At 40.7% G+C, this 27,232-nt stretch overlaps 1 protein-coding gene across 1 annotated transcript in view; it reads left to right on the top strand.

The window, feature by feature from the left end:
* The window catches only part of PARN (poly(A)-specific ribonuclease), a 187,023-nt gene that overhangs the window by 140,628 nt on the left and 19,163 nt on the right, over window positions 1-27,232 (top strand). The window contains 2 exon segments of the mRNA XM_038417949.2: window positions 4,006-4,195; window positions 26,215-26,408. Coding sequence (XP_038273877.2) covers window positions 4,006-4,195; window positions 26,215-26,408 — 384 coding nt within the window.

Below are 27,232 nucleotides of genomic sequence, written 5' to 3'. Positions count from 1 at the left end.
AGCACTCAGAAGTTAGGAAATGCCAGAATTCAGGCTGTCAGCGCAATCTTAATTTTGGGGAGGGGGGGGTGTTATACCGTGTTACACTATGTCTACACTAGCATTTTTGTCGGTAAAATTTTGTAAGTCGGGGTGTGAAAAAAAACTCCCATGATCGACATAAGTTTAACCAACAAAAGCGCCAGTGTGGACAGCGCTATGCCATTGGGGATGATTTAATTATGCCGACAGGAGAACTCTCTCCCGTCAATATTAGAGCAGCTGCACAGGAGACCTTACAGCGGCACAGCTGCAGTGGTACACCTGTGCCACTGTAGTGTAGACATTAGCCTTAATTATATGCTCACAGCTAATTTTTTCCAAAGAACCCCTTTCTCGTTCAGTGCATAGAATGTCTCTGCTTGAGATAAGTCAGTGTTGTGTAGTGAAAGAAATTGGTATCTGCAAGACTCTCCTGCCTCATGGGTTGCAGTAATTGAAAAGTATGTAATGAATGAGACTGGGGGTTGTAGGAAGAGAAAGAATGGTCTCATTGCTAAGGCAGTTGAAAGCTGTCATGTAGAATTGGAGTCTATCCCTTCCTCTGCCAAAGAGTTCCTGTGTGATGCTGGGCAAGTCACTTAAACCAAGCTTTTCACAGGTGGTCGCTAATTTGGGTTCCTCATTTTCTTGGTGCCCAGCTCGAAACTGTGGGTCCTGATTTTCAGTAGGGCTGGGCACTCATACCTGCAGCTGAAGTCAGTGGGATAAATAATGCAAAGTACTCTGAAACTATGAGGATCTGATTTTTCAAACAGGGCAAACACAATTTGTGGCTTTTTTTGACCTTCCTCTTTTTCTGCCTCAGATATCCATCTGTAAAATGAAGATATCATCATAAGGGATTTTGTGCAAATAGCTTATTTGTAAAGTACTTGGATACTATCGTGATGAGTGCAATAGAAAGCTCATGAGGAAATTAATATTTCTTTGTTCAGAACAAGGGTTGAATAGTGCGCAGTAAATAAGTCCTACAGCATTGCTCAATGAGGATAAAACAAAATATTGAATAGTTGCTTATTAGTTGAACGGCGTCAATCCTGTGCAATGAATGAGTCTGGGGTTTTGTGGAAAAAATAGTATGTGATCATGTAATTAAAGACAGCATCATAATACATACATACAAGGGGCCAAATTAAGGTTCCCCTGGTAACCTTTATTCTGCAATTTCCTACGTTTTGAGTGCTTGATTTTTTTCCAACTTTAATGTTCTTTTAATATAGCTCTTAGTGTGTAATATAAACTATGTGTAGTTTTTCTATCTACACATTTAATTTCCATATTTAGCTGTGGGACCACTTTATGTACTTCATATGCTCAGTATTGTCAGTGGCTGTCTGGCATGATTTCAGTTTTGTACAAGAGCAGTGACTTGGTGAAAGAAAATCTTCGTGTTTGTGCACATTCCTTTTAGATCACTCAGCCTCAGTCAGTTTGTTTAATAATCTGCCTCATAATGGGGGTGATGCTGTGCTAGAAATATTCTTCATAACATAGTGTTATGTTTGCAGTTACAGTTTGTTTTTTAAAATAATCATTTAGTGGATCTAGTTTGGTGTATAACTTAACTTAGCTGCTTTCTTTTGGTATCCTAAACCATACTTGCTAACTCAGATGTAGAAAGGGAGAGGACAGCTTTTTTCAACTACCAAAATAGTGCAAACCTTTTTTTAATGAGCTCACTGTGTTGTAGGGAGATTCAACTTCTGGAAACACATGCCATTAGGCTGGAGATGCAAAATGAGATAACACTGTGTAGCATGCTGGAGCTATTGTGGCATGAAGAGTACTATTCTAAAAGCTTTGTTGCTAATATAGCTGCAAATTGAGTTAAAGAACCACCCTTCTTTACCAGTCATTGCTGAAAACCATTCAAGAAAGTTTCAGCTGTGTGTTGCTTCTTAAAACTTTGTATATACGAATCTCAACTGCTCAATGCATAAAGTGGTAGGTCATTCAGTATATTACAATTTTTGAATGTGCTGCTATAAAACACGGCTTCAAAAAGAGCAGATTCCTCTTAGTTAAATCATTTCACATAGAGTTAATGTGTCTTATTTTAAAAATGCACACCAACATCACATTTTTATTACGTTGCTTCTTCCTGTGGATTTTTCCTCAGTTGTATTAAACTTACTTCTTGGGATGAGAAAATATGGGAAGAGTTCAATGTATTTCTTGCAGTTCTTCCATTTTTGGCCATGTTTAAATCATATTTAAAGGGTTAAAACTACTTTTCTGGACAATAAATAACTTTAACTTCTAAGGATACAGATCCTGAAGCTTTGTTGTTGTTAGAAAATTTTAATGTATGTGGATGTACTGTTTATGTTTAATGCCTTACTGGTGCTACAAAAATCCTATAAAATTTTCCCATTAATCAGAAATTAAATAAGACGTGACTATTCCTGGAGTCTATAACATGCTTTAGTTGGCTATCTGTGCTTGTAATAAAATGTTTATGCTCCTTCAACAGCACTAATATATGCCACCTGTGGCTCATGGGTCTTTAATTACATATAACTTTAAATGTTTAATCTATTGGATACAAACATTAGTTGTAAAAGAAAAATAAATTCCACCATCATTGATATTGCTTCCCAGCCTATATGGAACTGTGAGGTTAAGGCATGCCAGTTTCAATACATGGGATAGCAGTAATGTAAAATGTTAAGCGAGGAGCAACTTGACTCCTACAAAAGACTGAAAAAGCAATGATAAACTTCAGTATTTTGTGTCTAACTTCACTAAATTAGAATTATACAGTGTATGAATAATTTATAAACCGTTTTTGTAAAACTTTAGTGTTACTGATCACCCTACAGTACTTTCTTTCAAACAGTTAAACTGGAAACAGCAGAGGACACCAGTTGGCAGCCAATTCATTTTGCTGATTCATCCATTATAGCGATGGCTTCAGGCCAGAACTGGGCTTGCAGATTAAAGGCTGACAACTGTAAAACTGCTGGGACTTGAAGGAATGTTGGTAAAATGTTGCTGATCAAAGGCAGGCAATGAAAGTGGGGGTTTTTTTAAGTGATTCTAATTCTGCATGTGTTGAGAGAAATCCCTGCACCATAAATTGGCAGTCATGTTTCAGTGAAATGAAGTCCTAACAGTAGAGGGTTACAATAATGGGAGTAACTGGGTGTTAATTAATAGACTGCTTGTCTCTCTAATGAATATTTAGCATAATAGAAAATGCAACTCAACTAAAGCTGTGTAGTGCAGCAATCAAAACTAGGTTTGGTCTAAGGTTTTGTAAATGTAGCCTTTTCCTGGCAATCTTGAAAAATAAACCTGTTGGGTTAAGTAATGAAACTTAAAGGAAAAAAAATCCAAGAAGGCTTTTCTGGCAATGAGCAATCTGGAAGGGATAATGACAGAAGATTTGATGGTTTCTCATTTTTAAAAAAAATCTTCAAACTAATGAATCGTTTTGTGAGGCCCATTTTTGTGAGCAGTGCTAACAGTACAGGTATTCTGTGATGTGCAACAGTGTGAATTGAGAGGGTACAAAACAACTTATTTCCTTCACCAAAGGAAGATGAATGTGAATGTTGCAAGTCCTACCATATTTGGTATGGGTAAATGTAGGCTATTGTATCCATAAGTGTCATGTTTAAACTTCCACCTCCTGGGGGTAAGGATGGAAATCTCCACTCCCGCAAACTAGTTTCCCTGTCCTAGATAGATGACTGCAAAATGTGGGCACCCTTACTTGGAAGTTCTCCTTTACAGTTACATAATAGATCTGTTTCTTGTGCCTCCTGCATTCCTGAAGTGTTTATCATAAAATTAGCAGGATCTTATTGCATTTCCTTACCACTAATGGTTGAATTTTGGATTGTGTATATTCACAGATCAAGCTGTTCACTCCACCTTAAAATAAGTCATTTCAGGGGAGGGGAGGCTGAATTTAAAGGCTGTTCTGTACATAATATCCAATGCTCTTCTTCCCCATAGCTGTAAATACCAGCAGGTATGCTGAAAGTTATAGGATCCAGACCTATGCAGAATATGTTGAGAAAAAACATGAAGAGAAACAGGCAAAAAGAAAGTGGACAGAAGATAGTTGGAAGGAGATGGAGAGAAAGCGGTTAAAAACGCAATACACACCATACATTCCCCAGAGTCGGTACTACTGTGGTAACAGGTGAGAACTTTTCATAAGTAAAAATAATAATAATAAAACACATGGAAAGAAAACAACTTAATTTCAGCAGCTCTGGATGGCTTCTCTTAGGATTTGGAAACTGAGGACTAGTCTACATTGGCAAAGTTAAAGCGCTGCCGTGGCTTGTGGTTTGTGTAGTCGTGGCAGAACGCTGGGAGAGCTCACTCTTTTAAAAAAAAAAAAAAAAAAAAAACAAACAAACAAAAAAAAAAACACCACCTCTATGAGGGGCGTAGCTCCCAGAGCTGGGAGCACTTTACAGTGCCGAAACTTGCTGCACTCGGGGGGGGGGGTGTTTTTTCACACCCCTGAGTGAGAAAGTTGCAGCACTGTAAAGTGCCAGTGTAGACAAGCCCTAAGCTGCTCCCTCTCATACTACTACTATCCATGTCTTGTGGCTGACTTTGCAAGGTGCTAGCTCAGGGTAATACATACTCTCTCGCTCCGTGGGAAACAGCCAACTGAACAATCATAATGAAAATTCCTTCTGTGTATCTAAAAGTGGGGAGGAAGAATGGAAAGAATTCTTTGTGGCTACCTTAATTAACCACCTATTTTTTAGGTTAGATTTTGTTTGAGTCTCTAGTGAAAATTAAAGGGTTGCCATGAATTTTTGCCCTCATTGATGATCCATTGGGCTGAGTCAGCAGAACTGTGTTGTAATCCTGATGCAGTAAATTGCTGTATGACTTGCATCTGTTTCTTATTTGCTTTGTCTTGCCTGTTTAGAGTGAGCTTTTCAGACAAGGGGATCTCACTGTACACTGTCTAGTGCAATTCTGAGGTTTGAGGCCTCTAGATGTTACTGTAATTCATATCATCTCTGTATTTGTTCTTGAAAGTCTCTGCTGCACTGTTTCAGATTCCTTCTTAAATTTATAAAACTCTCAAGGGAGCTGCAGCCTGACGTTTTTACAGGTTTGGAGGAGGTACGAATAGGAAGCAAAACTGGCCCTGAACTGCTGGGCTTTTTCTGCTTCCTCCTTTTGTATGAATAATGTGGCAATCTGTAGTTTCCACGCCCCGTCCTCCTGTGAATGTGTTGGATTTTGCAATATGGAAAACTGGCTTCTCTCTTGCAGTAAGAACATCCTTAAAAATAGGTTTTGTACTTACACTGAAGATGAGTGTTTATATTTAATATGAACAAAACAGGGGTTTTGGCTGCTTGTCACATTTTGATGGCATATCAAACTTGGAGTTTAAAAGGTTGTGAGGAATGTTTAAGAGAGCAGGAAGAGCACAAGTGATTCCTCAGGGAGGTGGGGTGAGGAGTTAATCTAGGTTTTCCAAAATACTGTGTTTCATAGTTGGGTATTCCGTATGAGGGAGCATGAATAATGAGAGAGGCATGTTATGCAATCTACTATGGGACTTCTAAAGGTTCTGAAGCCTCAGTTACTTATCTTTCTGTGAAATGAATTGATCTAGGAATAGAATTTATACAGTAAAACACTCTGCATTGCTGTAATCCATCTTCATGCAGTTTGTACTTCCTGTAGTTTAGGTAGCATTGGTAATCTGGTCATGGAAGAGTTCTGAGATATTTTGATACTGCTCTGTTCACCATGGTTTAGGACTGCATTATTACAGCTGACCCGCCCCCCCATGCCCCCCCCAATGCCATAATGAGTGGTTTGCAGCATTTTTTGTGTTTTGGTCTTTAAAGGGCAGAATGTATAATATATTCTCTTGTTAGCAGAATCCATGTCCCAAATTAAAGTCCAGTGGCCTGAATAGTTGACAGTTGATTAGCTAGCAAGGAAGACTACAGGTGGGACTTTATTCTGCTTTGCACTATAAAATAATGTATGCATGTACCTATAAAATAGTCACTTTACAATGTACACTAAACACAACACGAGAGTCACTGGTGACTAATCTTTCTCCACATTTTATGATCTTCACGCGGCCTTGATGCCATACCATATCCCATCCAGTCAGCCACATTGTTGATCCACACTCCCTGTGGGTGCCTTCTGACACCAGTCCCTGCAAAACTAGCTTTGGCAACCTTCCTCCACTTATCTGACCCACCCTATCCACATGTCCTGCAAATTCAAGTTTTCTTTGTCTGGTCATCTTAATACCAGGAATCACAGCAGTTAGGCTGTAAATTTGGATGATTGCCTTCTCTTTAACCATATGTGAGATATAACTAGTGTGCAGAAATTGCCTTTAGCATTTGGTTGAAGGCTGAAAGTCTCTTAATGTCTTCTTTCCTTACTATCCATGTCTTGTGTTTATAGCAAGATACTGAAGACAAGAGACTGCAGCATGCAATTTCATTTTACATTTCATCCTCACTCATGACACCTTTACATTTAACAACAAATACTTTGTTCAAATGTAGGAACAGCTATGGGTACTAGGATGCCTCCCCAATACCTCCTCCAATGTACTCCTTTTGGGTCTAAACCCAGGTTATTCTTCAACCACAAAGCTCTTTATCTTAGATGCAATTCTCTTCAGGATGATGTGTGGTAGTATTTTGTTAGGGTGTGTCAATAATGAGATTCTGCCATAATTTCCATTAACACCGGGGTCCCCCTTTTATGTATAGGAACCATCAGGGACTGTGTCAAAGTCCTCTTCCAGATTCTCAAATCACATTGACCAGCTTATGGTATGCCTGTTGAATGCTTCTTCACCATTTTTAATTACAAGTAGTTCTGCTTGTATATTATCCCCTCAAGGGCTTTATTACTTTTCAGTATCTGCATTGCTTCATCAAGTTCTTCGATCATAGGAGGAGTTTCAGTGGGATAAGTCTAGCTTCTAACATAGATCTCTCCTTCACTTCCAACTTAAAATTCTTTTTGCTCCTCGTGGCATTTGCCACAATAGAGTGATGTACTGTTGTCAAGCCAATCTTCTTTTGCCTTTTCAATCTTTCTCACATCACATGGAAATGCTTTCTCTCTTGCAGTTTGATCTATCTTGTTTTGTGCTCTTAGCTTCCTTCATTGATCACACAACTTGATAATCTTTTCTGTGATCCAAGGCTGCTGCTTTAGGATCTGTTTCCCGAGGAGTTCATCTGTGGTGTATGTAATAGAGCACTACATCTGCTGTACATCTGATCTATGTTACCCTTGTAGAGGATCAGCAGCTTGCAGCTTTTGTTCAGTCGTCATCTTGAATTCCACTTTCACAGACTTTCAGTTTATCAACATTATAGTGGACTCTGAAGTCACTTGCTGGTTGTTTCTTGCTTCAAAATTTGATCTTTATGGTGGCTATTATTAACTTATGATCAGATCTTATGTTAGCCTTCCTGAGGGATTGACTTCCCGTCACAATAGAACATCATCTCATTGGGATCATGATGAGGTCTACACTAATTCCTCACTTAAAGTTGTCCCGGTTAACATAGTTTCATTGTTATGCTGCTGATCAATTAGAGAACATGCTCGTTTACAGTTGCACAATACTTCCTTATATAACGTTGTTTGGCAGTCGCCTGCTTTGTCCACTGCTTGCAGAAAGAACAGCTCTTTTGAGCTAGCTGGTGGGAGCTTGGAACCAGGGTGGACCGGCAGCCCCGCATCAGCTCCTCACTCCCCTAAGTTCCCTGTGTGTCAGCTGCCCAGCAGGCTATCAGTTGCTGGCAATTCATCTGTCCCTCCCCCCACTGCCATGTGCTGCTCCTGCCCTCTGCCTTGGAGCTGCTCCCGGGAGCCTCCTGCTTGCTGTGCGGGGGGAGGGAAGAGGGAGGCTAATGTCAGAGTGTCCCCTCCCCCCTACTCCTGCCACCCGCTTACCCCATCTCCATAAAGCGGGGTGGGGGTGGGGGGGACACATGACAGGGCTCAGGATGGAGGGAGCTTGCTGGCAGCAGCTGCCTCAACTTGCTGATCTACTTAAAAAGGCAATGTACTTAGTGGGTCAGCATACTTAAAGGGGCAATACACAGCTCTCTCTCTCTCACACACATACACACAGGGTGTGTGTTTCTGTCTCTCTCTGCCATGCTGTCTCCCCTCCCTCCATTTGTGCTGCCTTGTAGAGTGTGAGGCTACATTAACAACTATGTGTTAACCCTTGAGGGCTCAGCCGAGTGCTAGTTCATCATTTAGCAGTAAGGCATTCCCTGGTAAATATCCCACCCTCTTCCACCTTCTGACTTCACCATCACAGCCAAGCTTCACAATCATCATTGCTGTGTACAGTATTAAGTTGTTTGTTTAAAACTTATACTGTGTATATATAATAGTCTTTTGTCTGTCGAAAAACATTTCCCTGGAACCTAACCCCTCCCTCTCCCCCATTTACATTAATTCTATGGGGAAATTGGATTCGCTAAACGTCGTTTCACTTAAAGTCGCACTTTTCAGGAACATAACTACAATGTTAAGCGAGGAGTTATTGTACTTGGTGTTGAATCTGAAAATCTGGCAGTGTCCAAGTCCATCACCATGATGGTTTATGTTTGAAAAGGGTATTTAGTAATAGTAAGTCATTTCCAGTTGCTTATTGCATGAATCACAGTCTTCTGTTGTTTGTTTGTCTTGCCATACCCAAAATTCCCAACACACCTGCTCCATTCTGGGTAACTCTTGGGACCACTGCATGCATTGCATTCACCCTGTATAATTAGGGTGTCTCTGAGTTGAACAGATGCTAGCTCCTTCCCAGTGTCACTCTAGAATTTCTCAACTTTTTCATCAGTCACTAGTTGGGATGGGCTGCCAATCTAAAGGTCAACCTGTTACTGATCCTTCATGAACTGGTCAAGGTGAAAATGCTTTGGACGTAGAATGGTAAAATAGGCTGTAATTCAATTTAAATAACTATATTTTTAGTGTGTTGGTGAAGTTCTCTCATTACTCCTTAAGATGCATCCCCAGAGATAAAAGTTTCTGTTGTATGAGAGCTTGGCAAATTGAAGCTATGGTTGGTACTGTCAGGTCTGACAATGGAATGGTGTTAAACATAATTAGTTTAATCATCTTCTTATACTGGTGTTCCTGTGAGAACATATAAATGTACATATTGGAGACTTGAACAGATCTTGAGATTTCTAAGTGGACTGAACGATTAAATGAAGCAGTCTTCTGGACCAAAGCTATTGATTTAAACCTTAACCATCGAGTACCGGGCGAGAATAAATAAGCCTATATTCAATTTAATTTTTAGTTTAAGGCAAATTGTCCAGCTTTCAGAAAAAGCTAAATTAAACCTTCTTAATCCAGTTCACTTTCTCTGCCTACCTGCACTTGGAATTTGGGGGTTATGTACCATCGTTAGGAAACGACAGATTAGTTTTTTGGTTAATATATTTTAATCGGTAGACATGAGAAATGTCTACTCAAAACTTGATAATGGTAGGAGGAGTATACATTAAAAATCAAATTGTAAATCTGGTTGGTCATATCAAAAAGCCACTAATTCAGGTTTGTTAGAGAACTTGAGTGGTTAATTTCATTGAATTTAAACTGTTTTTTGTATGTGGTTTATCTTTCCTCAACTTTGAATCCTGCTGTAGGTGTTAGAAATATTATTTAGGTGCTGTTCATGCTGCTATAATCAGTTATCAGCATTTCCATTATAAATGCCAATTTTCATGCATTTAGGACTGAGCCTGAAAAATTCAGTCCAGATTTAAACTTGGTAAGCAAGATGTCAGCCCAGGATTCACTTTTACAACAGTATTTTTTAAAAGTAGTTTTATGTTAGAATTTAAGTTTAACAGGTTGATAATGCAAATATATTAACTTTTCCCATGAATGCCTGTTGTCTACAAGTGTTCACACTAAAATTAGTGGCTCGAGCAATATTTGAAAATTAGCTACAATACATCACCAAAAGCAGCAACTTATTTCTGTAATACAGTTGTGCTAATATCATAATGTTCATTACTGTGGACTTGGATTTTGCCAAGACCTTTCGTATGAATTATCGATCCAGTTGTATAAAATATTTATTTAATTTAATATAATTTGACATTCTTCAATATGGGACTGTTGCCTTGTAATTGTTTTTTTGGCTTATGACTTTAAGGATTGAAACTCTTAATGTGATAAAGAAAAAATTCAAAATAAGTCACGCTCTGTCCCACATGCTCATCTCTTTTTACATGAGTGTTGTAGAAATTGACATGTGAAGTCTTGTGCTTGGTGTTGCATTCTAAAGCCAATCTGTAAATCTGAAGTCATGCATTAATGCTCACTAATACTAATGGTACTTACACAGGGAAAGCTGTCTCTCTTGAAAATACACCCTTCTACATAATGCTGTATCACTGCAAGGAGTCAAATTAAAAGGATGTTGTGGATTTAAAAACCGATACGTTGCTCTGGAAAAATTGCTTTCTGTTAATACAAAGATAAGTGAAAGATTGGAGAAAAAACTCTTCTTTCAGTTTTACTTGGTGCATTTGACAGCATTAACTGTTTATCACTAAGGAATGCATCCGATGAAGTGAGCTATAGTTCACGAAAGCTTATGCTCAAATTTGTTAGTCTCTAAGGTGCTACAAGTACTCCTTTTCTTTTTGCGAATACAGACTAACACGTGCTACTCTGAAACCAGTTTATCACTAAATCACCTTCTCTTGTTTCAGTGCCTTTGTTTAGATTCTAAACTCCAGGAGGAGGGATTATGTCTTATTGTGTTTTGCACAGCACAAAGCACACTGTCTGTGCTTAGTTGGTGTTCATGTTAAATGCACCATTTCAGGTCTTTTCCTTTGCAAAATAGTGTTAAATCATAGCATTCAAATTGAGAAGTAGACTCTCTTTTTGTATAAAATTTTAATCTTGCTCTATTTGCAGCTTTAATTTTTTAGCGTTTATTTCCCAGGTCATTTGCCTAGAATGAATAAAAAATGGGATTAATGGCAACAATTATTTCTATCAGTTTAAAAAACCAAAAAGGAGCCATACCAAAAGCAGGAAGAATGTATTTTTGACTATATGGCTTCTTTCCTACAACAGTTTTAAACTAAAATGTTCAAACTAAAATGCCAGTAAAGCATGTATCTTAGTTCTGGTACACATAAACAGTAGCCAAGAAGTTAGGGATATGTATTTAGTCACGCTCGAAACATAAAATACTCAGTTGTAATGCAAGGAAAGTAAAGCAGTATGTACCATGCAAAACTGAAAAGTTGGATCTCTTGTTGTCCATCTGCCCTGTCCCTTGGAAAGTAATTGCAGCAGCCAACAGTGAGTAGACTTTTGCTGTTCAGTAGCTGAAATGACGTTGTAAAGGTGCCATTTTTGTTCCTTTAATTCTCTGGCATTATAGAACTCTACAAATCCACCACATCCTGTTGATTAGTTTAAATAATTCTATTTGATTTCTAAAAAAGAAAAGGAGTACTTGTGGCACCTTAGAGACCAACAAATTTATTAGAGCATAAGCTTTCGTGAGCTACAGCTCACTTCATCGGACGAAACCAAATGCATCCAATGAAGTGAGCTGTAGCTCACGAAAGCTTATGCTCTAATAAATTTGTTAGTCTCCTAGGTGCCACAAGTACTCCTTTTCTTTTTGCGAATACAGACTAACACGGCTGCTACTCTGAAACCTATTTGATTTCTGTTACTCATCGTACTGTTGGAATTTAATAGATATATACAGTGGCCCTAAACGTACTTAGTTTTGTGAATTGAGATCAGTGTAATTGACTAGAAGTTAATGTTAAACTCTTCGCTTTGTATTGCTGCCACCTCCACCACTGGCACTCATCTGTTCAGCTTCTGTCAGAGCTGACAACCCTGCTAGAGTGTGGATCAATGCAAAGTGAAATCTGGGAGAGGAGGGGGTTGAATTCACTCAAGAGACTGAGAATCTCGCCCACCAAACACTCTTTCATCAGCACTGATCTGGAAGCAATAGTGTGTTTCCCAAAACTGCTTCTTCCCAACTGGCAATGTGTGATAGGTTTTTCTTTTCTTTAAGTTGGCTAGTGATTTTATAAGAAAAACATGAGAACCAAAAATGATTTACAATATATAAAGGAAAGGACATTTTAAAAAAATCCTTTTTAGATTGCTTCTGGCTATAAATCCCATTATCACTTAGATGACAGGTGTGTATGTATATTTTGAAACTGAGATTTTTGTGGGTTTTTTGCAAATAGTTTATACACATTCTTATTGTAGGAGGCTGATGCTGTTTAGAACCTTTGTCGTTAAAATTATTAGCCTGAGAATTCAGCTCTGCCTCAAAATTCATTCTGAGTTGAAACTCTGCATGCAAGTTAGCAGTTCAAGTTTTGTATATTTATATTGTATAAGATTATGCACTGCATTTGTGCATAATAAGAACTGGCTAGGTTCAGGTGTCTTAGGATAAATATAATTGCCTACCATAATGAAACCTAGGGTCCTACATCAGGCACAAATATGTGAGAACATTGTTCATGGGCAGTGTTCTCAGCTGTATGTTAAACATAGAAGAAAAGGTCCCTGCCTTGAAGATCTTACAGATGTGCAAACAATTGAAGATCTTAAACTAGTATATCCAAATTAAAGAACAATCATTGAGAACTATTATTGTGTTTGGTACTTGAACTTTTGGATTTAATTGTGTTCTCCCTCTAATTAAGGAAACTGACTCCAATATGGAATAGCGGATCCATTCCAAATATCCCATAAATGCAGAAAGTTGAAATTTGTTTATATTATATATATAATATGAATAAGAATCTGTGTGTGTGTGTGTGTAAGGAATGATGAATAAGGAAATGAGGGAAGAGTTTACGTTAAAGGTATAAAAAATGAAATTAATGAGATGAATGGGAAAATACCAGATATGGAAACGGGATTAAACAAGCAATCAGACTGAATTACTAACCTAAAGGAAAGAATCCAAATAACTGTAAAAATAGAAAAAAATAGAATTGAAGCTTCAGGACATGGAAAATAGGTTATTCCTGGGTTCTCTAAGGATTAAAGATATTCCAGAGGAGACTGAAGGGAGAAATCTGCTAGATGCATTTGCAATAAAGATCACATTTATATTGAGAGGACTTGGAGCCCTTTTCCCTATCCCCCCCAGCAGACTCCCAGACGAAGAGAGATGATTTTCCGTTTACCCTTCTATCAAGACAAAGATAAAATACTGAGGGCAATGAGAGAGAGAGAGAGGGAGTTGAACCAGTGATTATTCCTAAACAGTCCATACAGATTTTCCCAGATCTGGTAACCTCAACCCTTTGAAAGCGAAGAGAACTATACCAAATGACTATACTACTTAGAACAATGTAAGATAGAAGTGAGGGATCCCATTTAGGCTGTCATTTAAATAGAAGGACAGATGGGTTTGTCTCAGATCCAAAAGAAGGGAAATAGGTATTCATGGGACATGGGAATAGGTGAATGGGCTTAGAACAATCTGAATCAGTCCTACAGGTCACTAAGACATCAGTGACAACCAGAACTGGTCAAGAAGATACATCATCAAGACAACAGGATAGACATAAGAGAAGAAGAGTCTGGATGCAGAAGAACAAGATTAGTAAATGGTAGGGCTGTCAAACAATTAAAAAATTAACCGCATTTAATTGCGTGATTAAAAAATTAATCGCATGATTAATCACGCTGTTAATAATAGTATACCATTTAAAAAATATTTTTGGATGTTTTTCTACATTTTCAAATATATTGATTTCGCTTACAATGCGGAATACAAAGTGTACAGTGCTCACTTTATATTTATTTTTGATTACAAATATTTGCACTGTGAAAAATACTATTTCTTTTGTTTTTAATTTCCCCATTACAAGTACTGTAGGGCAATCTCTTTATCATGAAAGTTGAATTTACAAATGTAGAATTATGTTAAACAAAACAAAACCCTTCATTCAAAAATAAAACAATGTAAAACTTTAGAGCCTACAAGTCCACTCAGGCCTTGTTTGTCTTAGGGTATGTCTACAAAATTAGGTCAAATTTATAGAAGTCAGTTTTGTAGAAAGTGTTTTTATATAGTCGAGTGTGTGTCCCCCCACACAAATACTCTAAGTGCATGTAGTTGGCGGACTATGTGTCCACAGTACCGAGGCAACAGTCGACTTCCGGAGTTTTGCACTGTGGGTAGCTGTCCCACTGTTCCACAGTCTCCACCGCCCATTTAAATTCTGGGTAGAAATCCCAGTGCCTGATGGGGCTAAAACATTGTCACGGGTGTTCTGGGTACATATCGTCAGGCCCCCGTTCCCTCCCTCCCTCCGTAAAAGCAAGGGCAGACAATCGTTTTGCGCCTTTTTTCTTGAGTTACCTGTGCAGACACCATACCACGGCAAGCATGGAGCCCGCTCAGCTAACTGTCACCGTATGTCTCTTGGGTGCTGGCGGACATGGTACTGCATTGCTACACAGCAGCAGTTTATTGCCTTTTGGCAGCAGACAGTGCAGTATGACTGGTAGCGGTCGTCGACGTAGTCCTGGGTGCTCTTTTAACCGGGCGCCTGGGCAAACATGGGAGTGACTCAGCCAGGTAATTTCCCTTGTTTCGTCTCATGGCGATTGAGTCCTACCAGCAGTGCACTGTCTTTTAATCTACAGCTAGCAGAAGACAATTGCCAGTAGTCATACTGCACCGTCTTCTGCCAAGTACCCAGAAGGTGACGATGGCTAGCGGTTGTACTGCACAGTCTGCTGCCAGCATGATGTATAAAGGTAGATGAAGTGGCTCAAAACAAGAAATAGACCAGATTTGTTTTGTATTCATTTTCTCCTCCCTCCCTCCCTCCCTCTGTGAAATCAATGGCCTGCTAAACCCAGTTTTGAGTACTGTCCTTGAGGTTTTGATTTCTATCCTTGAGGCGGCCATTCGGTTTCTCGTAAAGCCACCCCATTTGTTGATTTTAATTCCTGTAAGCCATGTCGTCAGTCACCCCTCCCTCCGTCAGGGCAAGGGCAGACAATCGTTTCGCGCCTTTTTTCTGTGCAGACGCCATACCACGGCAAGCATGGAGCCCGCTCAGATTGCTTTGGCAATTAGGAGCACATTAAACACCACACGCATTATCCAGCAGTATATGCAGCACCAGAACCTGGCAAAGCGAAACTGGGTGAGTAGGTGATGTCAACGCGGTGACAAGAGTGATGAGGACATGGACACAGACTTCTTTCAAAGCATGGGCCCTGCCAATGTGGGCATCATGCTGCTAATGGGGCAGGTTCATGCGGTGGAACGCCGATTCTGGGCTCAGGAAACAAGCACAGACTGGTGGGACCGCATAGTGTTGCAGGTCTGGGACGATTCCCAGTGGCTGCGAAACTTTTGCATGCGTAAGGGCACTTTCATGGAACTTTGTGACTTGCTTTCCCCTGCCCTGAGGCGCAAGAATACCAAGATGAGAGTAGCCCTCACAGTTGAGAAGTGAGTGGCAATAGCCCTGTGGAAGCTTGCAAGGCCAGACAGCTACTGGTCAGTCGGGAATCAATTTGGAGTGGGCAAATCTATAAGGGGGCTGCTGTGATGCAAATAGCCAACGCAATCAAAGATCTGCTGATAACAAGGGTAGTGACCCTGGGAAATGTGCAGGTCATAGTGGATGACTTTGCTGCAATGGAATTCCCTAACTGTGATGGGGCCATAGACGGAACCCATATCCCTATCTTGGCACTGGAGCACCAAGCCAGCGAGCCCATAAACAGCAAGGGGTACTTTTCAATAGTGCTGCAAACACTGGTGGATCACAAGGGATGTTTCACCAACATCAGCGTGAGATGGCCAGGAAAGGTGCATGACGCTCGCTTCTTCAGGAACTCTGGTCTGTTTCAAAAACTGCAGGAAGGGACTTTCTTCCCAGACCAGAAAGTAACAGTTGGGGATGTTGAAATGCCTATAGTTATCCTTGGGGACCCACCCTACCCCTTAATGCCATGGCTCATGAAGCCATACATAGGCAGCCTGGAGAGTAGTCAGGAGCTGTTCAACTATAGGCTGAGCAAGTGCAGAATGGTGGTAGAATGTGCATTTGGACGTTGAAAAGCGTGCTGGCGCAGTTTACTGACTCAGACCTCAGCGAAACCAATATCCCCACTATTATTACTGCTTGCTGTGCGCTCCACAATATCTGTGAGAATAAGGGGGAGACGTTTATGGCAGGGTGGGAGGTTGAGGCAAATCGCCTGGCTGCTGGTTACACACAGCCAGACACCAGAGCGGTTAGAAGAGCACAGGAGGGTGCGGTGCGCATCAGAGAAGCTTTGAAAACCAGTTCCATGACTGTCCGGTGTGAAAGTTCTGTTTGTTTCTCCTTGATGAAACCCCCTGCCCCTTGGTTCACTCTACTTCCCTGTAAGCTAACCACCCTCTCCACCTCCCTTCGATCACCACTTGCAGAGGCAATAAAGTCATTGTTGCTTCACATTCATGCATTCTTTATTAATTCATCACACGAATAGGGGGATAATTACCAAGGTAGCTCAGGAGGGGTGGTGGAGGAGGGAAGGACAAGGCCACACAGCACTTCAAAAGTTTAAAACTTATTGAATGCCAGCCTTCTGTTACTTGGGCAATTCTCTGGGGTGGAGTGACTGGGTGGCCAGAGGCCCCCTCACCGCGTTCTTGGGCATCTGGGTGAGGAGGCTGTGGAACTTGGGAAGGAGGGCGGTTGGTTACACAGGGGCTGTAGCGGCAGTCTGTGCTCCTGCTGCCTTTCCTGCAGCTCAACCATACGCCCGAGCATATTAGTTTGATCCTCCAGCAGCCTCAGCATTGAATTCTGCTTCCTCTCATCACGCTGCCGCCACCTTTCAGCTTCAGCCCTCTCTTCAGCCCGCCACCTCTCCTCCTGGTCATTTTGTGCTTTCCTGCACTCTGACATTGTCTGCCTCCATGCATTCATCTGTGCTCTGTCAGTGTGGGAGGACAGCATGAGCTCAGAGAACATTTCATTGGGAGTGCTTTTTTTTCGCCTTCTAATCTTCGCTAGCCTCTGGGAAGGAGAAGATCCTGTGATCCTTGAAACACATGCAGCTGGTGGAGGGGACAAAAAAAAGGGACAGTGGTATTTGAAAAGACACATTTTATAGAACAATGGGTACACTCTTTCACAGCAAACCTTGCTGTTAACATTACATACATAGCACATGTGCTTTCGTTACAAGGTTGCATGTTGCCTACCTCCACTGCGCGGTTAACGGCGGGGAACATTTCTGTTCAGCCATAGGCAAACAGTCCAGCAGGAACAGGCACCTCTGAATGTCCCCTTAAGAAAAGCACCCTATTTCAACCAGGTGACCATGAATGATATCACTCTCCTGAGGATAATACAGAGAGATAAAGAATGGATGTTATTTGAATGCCAGCAAACATACACTGCAATGCTTTGTTCTACAATGATTCCTGAGTATGTGCTACTGGCCTGGAGTGGTAAAGTGTCCTACCATGGTGGATGGAATAAGGCTGCCCTCCCCAGAAACCTTTTGCAAAGGCTTTGGGAGTACATCCAGGAGAGCCACGAATGCCAGGGCAAATTAATCATTAAACATGCTGACTTTTAAACCTTTTATAGTATTTTAAAAGGTACACTCACCAGAGGTCCCTTCTCCGCCTTAGGTGGGTTCCGGGGGTACTGGCTCCAGGTCCAGGGTGAGAAACAGTTCCTGGCTGTCAGGAAAACCGGTTTCTCCACTTGTTTGCTGTGAGCTATCTACAACCTCATCATCATCGTCTTTCTTGTCCCCAAAACCTGCTTCCGTGTTGCCTCCATCTCCATTGAAGGAGTCAAACAACACGGCTGGGGTAGTGGTGGCTGAACCCCCTAAAATGGCATGCAGCTCATCATAGAAGCGGCATGTTTGGGGCTCTGACCCGTTCGCCTCTCTGGTTTTTTAGTAGGCTTGCCTCAGCTCCTTAAGTTTCACGCGGCACTGCTTCAGGTCCCTGTTATGGCCTCTGTCCTTCATGCCCTGGGAGATTTTGACAAATGTTTTGGCATTTTGAAAACTGGAACGTAGTTCTGATAGCACGGATTCCTCTCCCCATACAGCGATCAGATCCCGTACCTCCCGTTCGGTCCATGCTGGAGCTCTTTTGCGATTCTGGGACTCCATCATGGTCACCTCTACTTATGAGCTCTGCATGTTCAGCTGCAGCTTGCCGCACTGTCCAAACAGGCAACTGAAATTCAAAAGTTCGTGGGCCTTTTCCTGTCTACCCGGTCAGTGCATCTGAGTTGAGAGCGCTGTCCAGAGCGGTCACAATGGAGCACTCTGGGATAGCTCCCGGAGGCCAATACCATCTAATTGCGTCCACAGTACCCCAAATTCGACCCAGCAAAACCGATTTCAGCGCTAATCCCCTTGTCAGGGGTGGAGTAAGGAAATCGATTTTAAGAGCCCTTTAAGTCGGAAAAAAGGGCTTCGTCATGTGGACGGATGCAGGGTTACATCGATTTAAAGCTGCTAAATTCGACCTTAACGCCTAGTGTAGACCAGGGCTTAGTGATTGGTTGAACAAGAAGTAGGACTGAGGGAAGAAGGGTTTAAGACAATAATTGAATCACAGAAGTGTAGGCCTAGCAGGGACCTTACTAGGTCATCTAGTCCAGTCCCCCACGCTGAAGGCAGGATGAAGTAATAACTAACCATTCCTGACAGGTGTTTAAGAACAGGTTAGACAAAAACTTACAATGAAGGGGATTACAAACTTCCCTACAAACTTCAGTTTGTTTCAGTGCTTAACTACCCTGGCAAGAATATTTTCCTAAGGTCCTGCCTAAACCGCCGTTGCTGCAATTTAAGCTCATTGCTTCTTGTCTTAGAACACAGACAAATGTTAAGTATTATGTGTTTTAATAAAAAGTATATTGGAGCTCAGAATTTAAAAGTTTACAGGAAATCCAACTCTGAATGAGGCTGGATATAACAATATAGGCATTAGAAGGAGAAAAACAATATTTGTGGTAGTTTTAAAATTACTGTCTGTATGATGGGAACTTCATCTAAAATGTCTTTTTTAAAGAATAAATGCAATGTAATGAAAACGGGGCATTTGGCTGGTTGGTCTAACTGTTTATAACAAAAGGTAATGTTCTGGGTAAGAAGAGCAGAGTTGGTACTCCTGGGAGAGTTTAATATTGTAATGACTATTAATGCTAAATGATGAACAATCCAATAAAAAGGAAAAGTGGATTCTGCCACTGAAAGGATTTTTCTAGTCTAATTTATTTATGGGAAATACTTGAAATAAATTATGATAAATGCCTGAATACTTCTTGGATACAGCTAGTATATGTCTATCCAAAGCAATCTAATAGAAGAAGAGTGGCAATATTCTTTGTTAAACGTGTCTTTTATTATTTAGCACAATTCAAATATAGAGGGGAGATATATTTGAATTAAGGAGTCCTTGAAAGATAAACTTCTCACCTTAGCCAATTGATTAGGGATTTAGGAAGTTTTATGGAAGAGGATATTATTCAGGGCGGGGGTGGGGGAGAGATTTAGTGAGGTGCTTAATACCACTTCTGGATCAATGCAATGTACATGCAGGGTGCTCAGGAGGAGCAAGTGCAAATTTGTTGCATCACTTAGAAAATGAGGGTCTGATGGATGTCTGGTAGGAAATTAATCCAGATATCAAGGATCATACATGTTCTCTACTTTTGGATCTCATTTCAGGATTGATATGATTTTTATTTCTAAGACTTTGGCTAATTTGGTCAAAAAAGATAATCTGGGTGTTTATAACACGGTCTGATTATTCCTCTGTATATATTAGATTAAAAGATTGGAACTCATTGGAAAAACAAAGGGCCTCATGGTTGAATAGAGCTTTGCTGTATGAGTGCATTAGAATTCAAAAGCTGGAAGAAAATGTCCAGAAATACCTAGAAGAAAATTATAAGCAAGGGCTCAATAAAAGTGTTCTCTGGGATGCTGGAAAGGCATTAATGAGGGGATCCTTGTAATAAAGCATCATATGTTTTTAAAAAAAAGAGAATTCTTGAAGAGAGTTTGGTGAAAGTACTTTCTATTTTGGAAGTTAGATTATAAATCTACAGGATTGAAGAGCGCATAAGAAAGTAAAAGAGGGGAGATGGAAGTTTAACCTATTATAAGCAGTAGGGCTGAGCAAAAACTTAGATATATGAAATACAAATATTATGAAAAGGGCAATAAAGCTGATAGACTTTTAGCTAGAAAGGTAAGAGAAACCGGATAAATCAGCCATTACTGATTAAAAATAAAAAAGGAGATTTAGTAACTGGCAGTAAACAGATCTTTGAGATGTTTGTTAACTTCCTCCATATTTCATGAGGATTAAAACAAACTGTCAGCTACATAAATTTAAATGGATAAAGAAATCTTAAAAATATTTAGGAGTAAATATTGTAGAGAGAAATTAATCTTTTTAAGGTAAGTTGCCTGCCAATATGGAGTAAAATAAGACTTGAAGGAATGGAACAAATATGAAATTTCTTGGCTAGGTAGGGTAATCTCAGTAAAGATGAAAATCCTCCCAAAGTGTAGTTTTTGTTTAATTGCATCCCTGTACATATCCCCGACATGACTTTAAAAACATATTAGGATGCACTATTAAAATTTATATGAAAACATAAAAGGCAAAAAGGTGAATTCTAAAATTCTCTATAAGCCTACAAGTGGGGTGGACTAGTGTTCCTTAATTTGGCTTATAGTATTATGCATCACAATTAAGATTTGATCAGTTGGATTAGACTATCCAAACAATAGATAAAACTCAGACTGGAGCCCAAATACAGCTATTCAAAATAGTTGTTGGGTTACAAAGAAATTTGTCCACAAAAATCTTTATTTAAAAAAAAAAATCGCCCACCTATCCAGACCAGCTTTGGATAGTATGACAGGGTAGGACCAGATAGCTACAGGAGAGTAATAGAAGGCAGATATATTAGCCGCAGGTTAAGTAGGTCCCTTTTCCCTGGGTAAGGTGACAGGGAAGGTTCCAGAACAATCAGGAACTTTCTGGAGACAATTAAGACAGGCTGATTAGAACACCTGCAGCCAATCAAGAAGCTGCTAGAATCAATTAAGGCAGGCTAATCAGGGCACCTGGGTTTAAAAAGGAGCTCACTTCAGTATGTGGTATGCGTGTGAGGAGCTGGGAGCAAGAGACACTAGGAGCTGAGAATGAGAATGCGGACTGTTGGAGAACTGAGGAGTACAAGCATTATCAGACACCAGGAGGAAGGTCCTATAGTGAGGATAAAGAAGGTGTTAGGAGGAAGCCAAAGGGAAGTAGCCCAGGGAGTTGTAGCTGTCGCACAGCTGTTCCAGGATGCACTCTAAACAGCTGCATTCCACAGGACCCTGGGCTGGAACCCGGAGTAGAGAGCGGGCCCGGGTTCCCTCCAAACCTCCCAACTCCTGGTCAGACACAGGAGGAGTTGACCTGGACTGTGGGTTCACGAAAACGGCCAAAGTGAGGGCTGCTGTGAAGCTCCAAGGCAAACAAATCCACCAATAAGCGCAAGACCCACCAAGGTACAGGAGGAACTTCATCACAATAGATTTTTTTTTGCATTCTTGTTGCTGAGGCCCTCTCCCTTAGCTACTTTCATCAGGAATTTATCCCTAGGAAATATTAAAGTAACTGTTTATTGTCTTTGAGAGCTAAAGTTACTAAAATCGGACAGCTGTTCCTGGGTCCTGATTTGAAATCATACCAAGAGCTATGTAATAATGTAAAGATTCTGTGTTTTCATTATTTACAAGTCAAATATTTTATTGTGAAATCTGAATACAAAGCAGCTCTATTTAGACCAGTGGTGGGCCAACTTTTTGACCCGGGGGCCACATCTGGGTATGGAAATTATATGGCAAGCTATGAATGCTCATGAAATTGGGGGTTGGGGTGTGGGAGCGGGTGAGGGCTCTAAGGTGGGGCCAGAAATGAGTAGTTCAAGGTGTGGGAGGGGGCTCTGGACTGGGGCAGGAGATTGGGGTGTGGGAGAGGTGAGGGCTCCAGCTGGGGATGCAGACTTTGGGGCGGGGCTGGGAATGAGGGGTTGGGGGTGCAGGAGGGTGCTCTGGGCTGGGACTGAGGAGGTCAGAGGGCAGGAGGGGGATCGGGGCAGGGGGTTGGTGCAGGGGGGTGAAAGGTGCAAGGTCTGGGCGGTGCTTACCTCAAGCAGCTCCTGGAAGCAGCAGCATATCTCCCCCCAGCTTCTATGTGGAGGCGTGGCCTGGCGGCTCTGCGTGCTGCCCCGTCCACAGGCACTGCCTCTGCAGTTCCCATTGGCCATGGTTCCTGGCCAGTGGGAGCTGCAGGGGCAGCGCTTGGGGCAGGGGCAGTGTGGGAGCCCCCTGGCTGCCCCTACACATAGGAGCCGGAGGGGGAAGATGTCACTGCTTCCGGGAGCCATGTGGAGCAGGGCAAGCTCTGGACCCCGCTCCCCGGCGGGAGTTCAAGGGCTGGATTAAAACTTCTGAAGGGCCGGATGTGGCCCCCAGGCTGTAGTTTGCTCACCCTGATTTAGACCTTTAACTGCATTTTTGGAATAGACACAGGTGCAAGCTGGAACAACAAAAGGTTTCATTTGTAAGGGTTTGTGTGTGTGTGTACACACGTACATATACACGCACATGCGCGCACACAATTTTGATTGAAAGATGTAAGAAAATAGCCCACATGAAAAGATGGGAGAGGGATTTGGACAAACTAGCTGATCTGGATGAGTGGGTCTCTGTATTTGAAAGGGGATATACATCTTCTGAAATTTCTGTATAGATTGCATTTGACTCCATGTAGAGATCAATCTTATTTTTGGTACTAGGGTGGCACACTCCAGGACAGGGGAACATACTTGAACACGTGGTGACTTTGTCCAGAAATTGGATAGTTTTGGAAGGAAATTATTAAAGAGATTAATGTTCTAGGAAGCAAAATTCCAGCTTCCTAGATATCCCCTGACTTGCTCACTTAGTGCTCCAGTAAAAAAAAATACACATTTTAAACAGAACGACATTTTTTTATTGTTAGCTAGACTTTATATTGCACATTATTGGAAAATAAGGCTCCTCCTATGAAATTGTGGTATAGTAAAATATGTCCTTTTAATAGAAAATCTTTCATACCAAGTACGTAAACAAGAGCAGCACCAAAAAGAGAATAGTTATTTAGATATTTGGTCATCCTTTTTAGCGTACTCAGAGGAAGAAGGCTCTTCAGCCACCAACCCAGAATCTTTAGCCAGATTTTTAGAATATTAACCTGATCCAGAATAGGTAATGTACAATATAGTATGTTAACATTTTGTTGTAACTCTTCCTTAATAAAAAGTTGAAAAAACAGAAAATATATGTTGTTGTAAAAGAAATGAGAACACTTCACCGAGGTAGTGAAAGCAAGTTGCCTATTACCAATTCTTCTTATAGACTGTGCACTTTGGTCTCTGCACTCTATGCTGTCTCTATGCTGCTTACCGGACGTTTCTTCCAGCAATATGCCGGCAGAAATTAGGGGCTAGAATTGTTTTTAATTTTGCACTTTGTCCAGTCCAAACCTAGTAGTAATGTGCTGCCCCAACACTCGCATTCCTATTTTGCTGCAACAACTCCTTCTGCGCAGCTGTGTGGGAGGATCATGATCCTGATTTAAAACATGTTTTGGGAAAAGACAACAGGTTCCCTTTAAGATTCAGGTGCTTTGAGTACCGCTGTAAATTATGGGATTAGAATACATAACTATTCAATCTCTCTCATCCCTCCTTTTCCCCACACTTTCATTTTTTTCATTCATTGGAACTAATACTTTTCCTCAGAAGTCGAATTTTTTTATGTAGCTATTTTTTAGAAGAAGTCTTAAATCAAGTTTGGGTTCTTAGTTTTCTGAATGCCTGAAACCTCTTGTCCTGCCTTCTCTTCTTTCACTTCAGTTTTAGTTTAAAACTCACAATTCAGATTTACTATGATGTTTAGAGTAGATATATATGGTAAATAGTTCTTTTCTGCTTTTTTTTGGCCATCTGAATTTTTGTACCTAAATATCCTTCAAATGCTTGTTAATGGTAGTCATGGTGTGACTTAATGAGAAGATCTTGTAAGAGACCCCAAAGGAAGGCCTCTCCTCTCTGACTATTGAGAGGAGAATCCAGCTATTCATTCAGACCAGGCGGTGTATGTAGCCCAGAAGTGGAAGTTAGAGCATGACGTTTAATCATATATTTTATATTTTAGTGCCTTTGGGTATCCGAATAGAAGACATTCTCAATTAGAGAGAAGTTCTCCTGAAGCCACTGCAAAAAAAAATTCATCTTGAAGCCAAAAAATACAACTAAACAGGAATTCCTCTAAAGGACTGTTAGAGAGCCATATTTCCTTGTCATTAAGTGCAAAAAAACCATGTGATATGATATGCTTTGTAACAAAGATGTTACATTTTGATTTATGTAAGAGTGTTTTTGTTTAGGAACTGATGAATATTGTAGTGTGAGATGTCATTTTAAACTAACGGAAAACTTGAAGCTTCATAAGCATGAATTTATAATAATCTTAAAATGGCTTGTTTAAAAAGTATTAAAATGTACACAGTAATTTTTAAGCAAACATCTGATATTCAGATACACAGCAATTACATTACTGTAATTGTTCTTTGAGCTAGGTTAGTGCTTTAGTACTGCGTTACTCACATTTGCTAACCTTGATTTTATGTCCAAGAATTTTTGCTCTAATGGCAAATTCTAGTGGAATGAAAAGGTGAAACTGTCTTGTGCCGTGTAATTTCAGTGCATTCTGAATAAAGTGCAGTTATAATTATTCTCTTCAGACGGTGGCTTTTTAATCAAATCTTGATGAATTTAGACTGTTATGGATAAGTACCATATATACCGTTCATAAGCCGGATTTTTTTAGTAAAAGGGAAGAATCAGAGAAGAGGGTCAGCTTATTAATGGGTGTAGAGAGGGGAGAGGTGGGACACAGCCCCTCCCCCCAACAGAAGGAGCAAGGAGAGGCAGCACATCCAGTAGAGCCAGAAGGGAAGAGGCGGGGCCAGAGTGTCTCTGCTTCTGGTCACGCTGCTCTCCCCCCAGCCTCTGAAGCAGTTGCAGCTCTGGGGCTGGCACACTGGAGCCCTGCTGCTCGGCCCCACCCACCAGATCACGCTGCGGACACGCCGCCCTGTCTAGCCCGCTGGAGCAGGCTATGCCCGTGCTGCCCAGCCTGCCGCAGCAGCTCCAGCCGGGCCAGAGACATCCTCCCCAGATAAGGTGGGAAGGGATGGGATCTGGAGAGTGTGGGAGTCCTGGACTTGGGGTGGTCACAGGAGTTACTCCCCTGACACCCAGCTTCTTTTCCCCCCTTCCCCCGCTCCAAAAAAAATAAATTTCCCCACCAGTTGCTGTCCTGGCCCATCAGGGTAAGCAGCTGGCGCGCCGGGACACTTTGTTTACTTAGGTTTACTGCCGTGCCTATGGACGCTCGAGGTAAACAAACCATCTGGGCTGCCAGCAGCTTATCCTGATGGCCCGGAAGCCAAAGTTTGCTGACCCCTGAATTATAGGGTAGGTTTGTGAATGAGTCATAAAAATTTTCCATTTTTACTTATCCATCTTGCGGGAGGTCGGCTTATAAACGAACCGGCTTATGATCGAGTATATACAGTAGTATATAGAGGAACAAGAGAAGGTGAATTTTATTTTGATGTATAGATTTTACATGCAGGAAATCTTTACTTTTTAAGACCTGATTTAATTGTGGAGCTAAAAAATATCCTGATCAAAGTAGGGGGAAAATATAAAATATTCTTGGACAAAGAAAGGATCATTCATTCTGCATCTAAACAAAATGAAATTGTGAATATCAGTTTTATGAAACACTGGTGCTAGACAAATCTTCCACCTGGAAAGGTAATTTTAAGATTGCATTATTTTTCAGACAACTTATGCAGTTGACATGGTGAACTGTCATTATTACTAAAATTTATAGCTGGCCTATGAATATTTTTAATTTTGGTATACAGCAGCCAGACCCACCTGTTTCATTAAATACTCTTGCTATATTCATTCTATCAAGATGACCATGTTGTCTTCCTTTTTTTAATTTCAGTTTTACAGCTACCAGCACAATGGGAAAAAGAAGTATGAGTCCTATTCAAGAGGAAACTGGCTCTGATGATATGGAAGAGAGAGAAATCCAAGAAACAGAGCTTGATGAAACAGATTGCTATGCAGAATCTGTTCCAGAGGGAAGGAAGAGAGCCAAAAAGTTCAAAAAAGTCAAGAAAGAGCAAGATCCAACAGGTAAGAGCTATGTGGCTGAATGTTCATTTCTGTCCTTTTGGAACCACCATAACCCTAAACAAGGTGCAAGTTGTCTTTTGAGTGTTAAGCATTCCTTTTCTTCTCCATATAGTTATCTATCTTAAGACAGTGCTTTAATTTAAAGCCCATTCTGAATTGCAAACTATGGGATTGCATGTGTAAAAAAAAAAAAAAAAAAAAAAAAAAAAAAAAAAAAAATTGCCAATAAGATAGAAACTTGAAATATTTTACCTAGATTTTTGAGGACGGAACAGAGCTCGAGGGTGAGGGTCATTTACTAGAAGATTACTTTCCATTATAAAATAAAGACTCTGTGGGGATAATCTTGGTGATATGAGGTAATTTTTTTTCCCAATGTGGCTATGCACTCTCTTGACAATTAGGGTCATCTGGGACACTTTTGCTTATGCTATTGAAAATTGGAGTACTGGAAGCATGATTCTTCAGTTTTTCCCGTCAGTCCAGCAAACCTGTGCATATTGCAAGACTTGCCTATTATGCCAACCTTTTGTTTTAGGCTATTGGCTTGAGTGGATGGAGTCTTCTTTTTCAACTTGGCATAGTTTAGACTGATACATCATTGATTGTATTTTGTTAGCTGGTCTTTTATATTGATTGCAAATATGCTCAGCTTTTAGTACATCTTCTAGCTTCTCTGATTAAGTTCATGAACTCCTCTTTTTTAATATTATTTAGCACTTACATAGGGTTTTAAATGCTCAAAGCACTACACAAACATTAACTGATTCCTAAAACTTTGTGGAAGGTAGATGAATCATAGAATATCAGGGTTGGAAGGGACC

Source organism: Dermochelys coriacea, chromosome 10 (assembly GCF_009764565.3).
Source record: "Dermochelys coriacea isolate rDerCor1 chromosome 10, rDerCor1.pri.v4, whole genome shotgun sequence".
Classification (NCBI taxonomy): domain Eukaryota; kingdom Metazoa; phylum Chordata; order Testudines; family Dermochelyidae; genus Dermochelys; species Dermochelys coriacea.
Note: the sequence above shows the minus strand (reverse complement) of the source record. Positions and strands in the feature narration are given on the sequence as shown.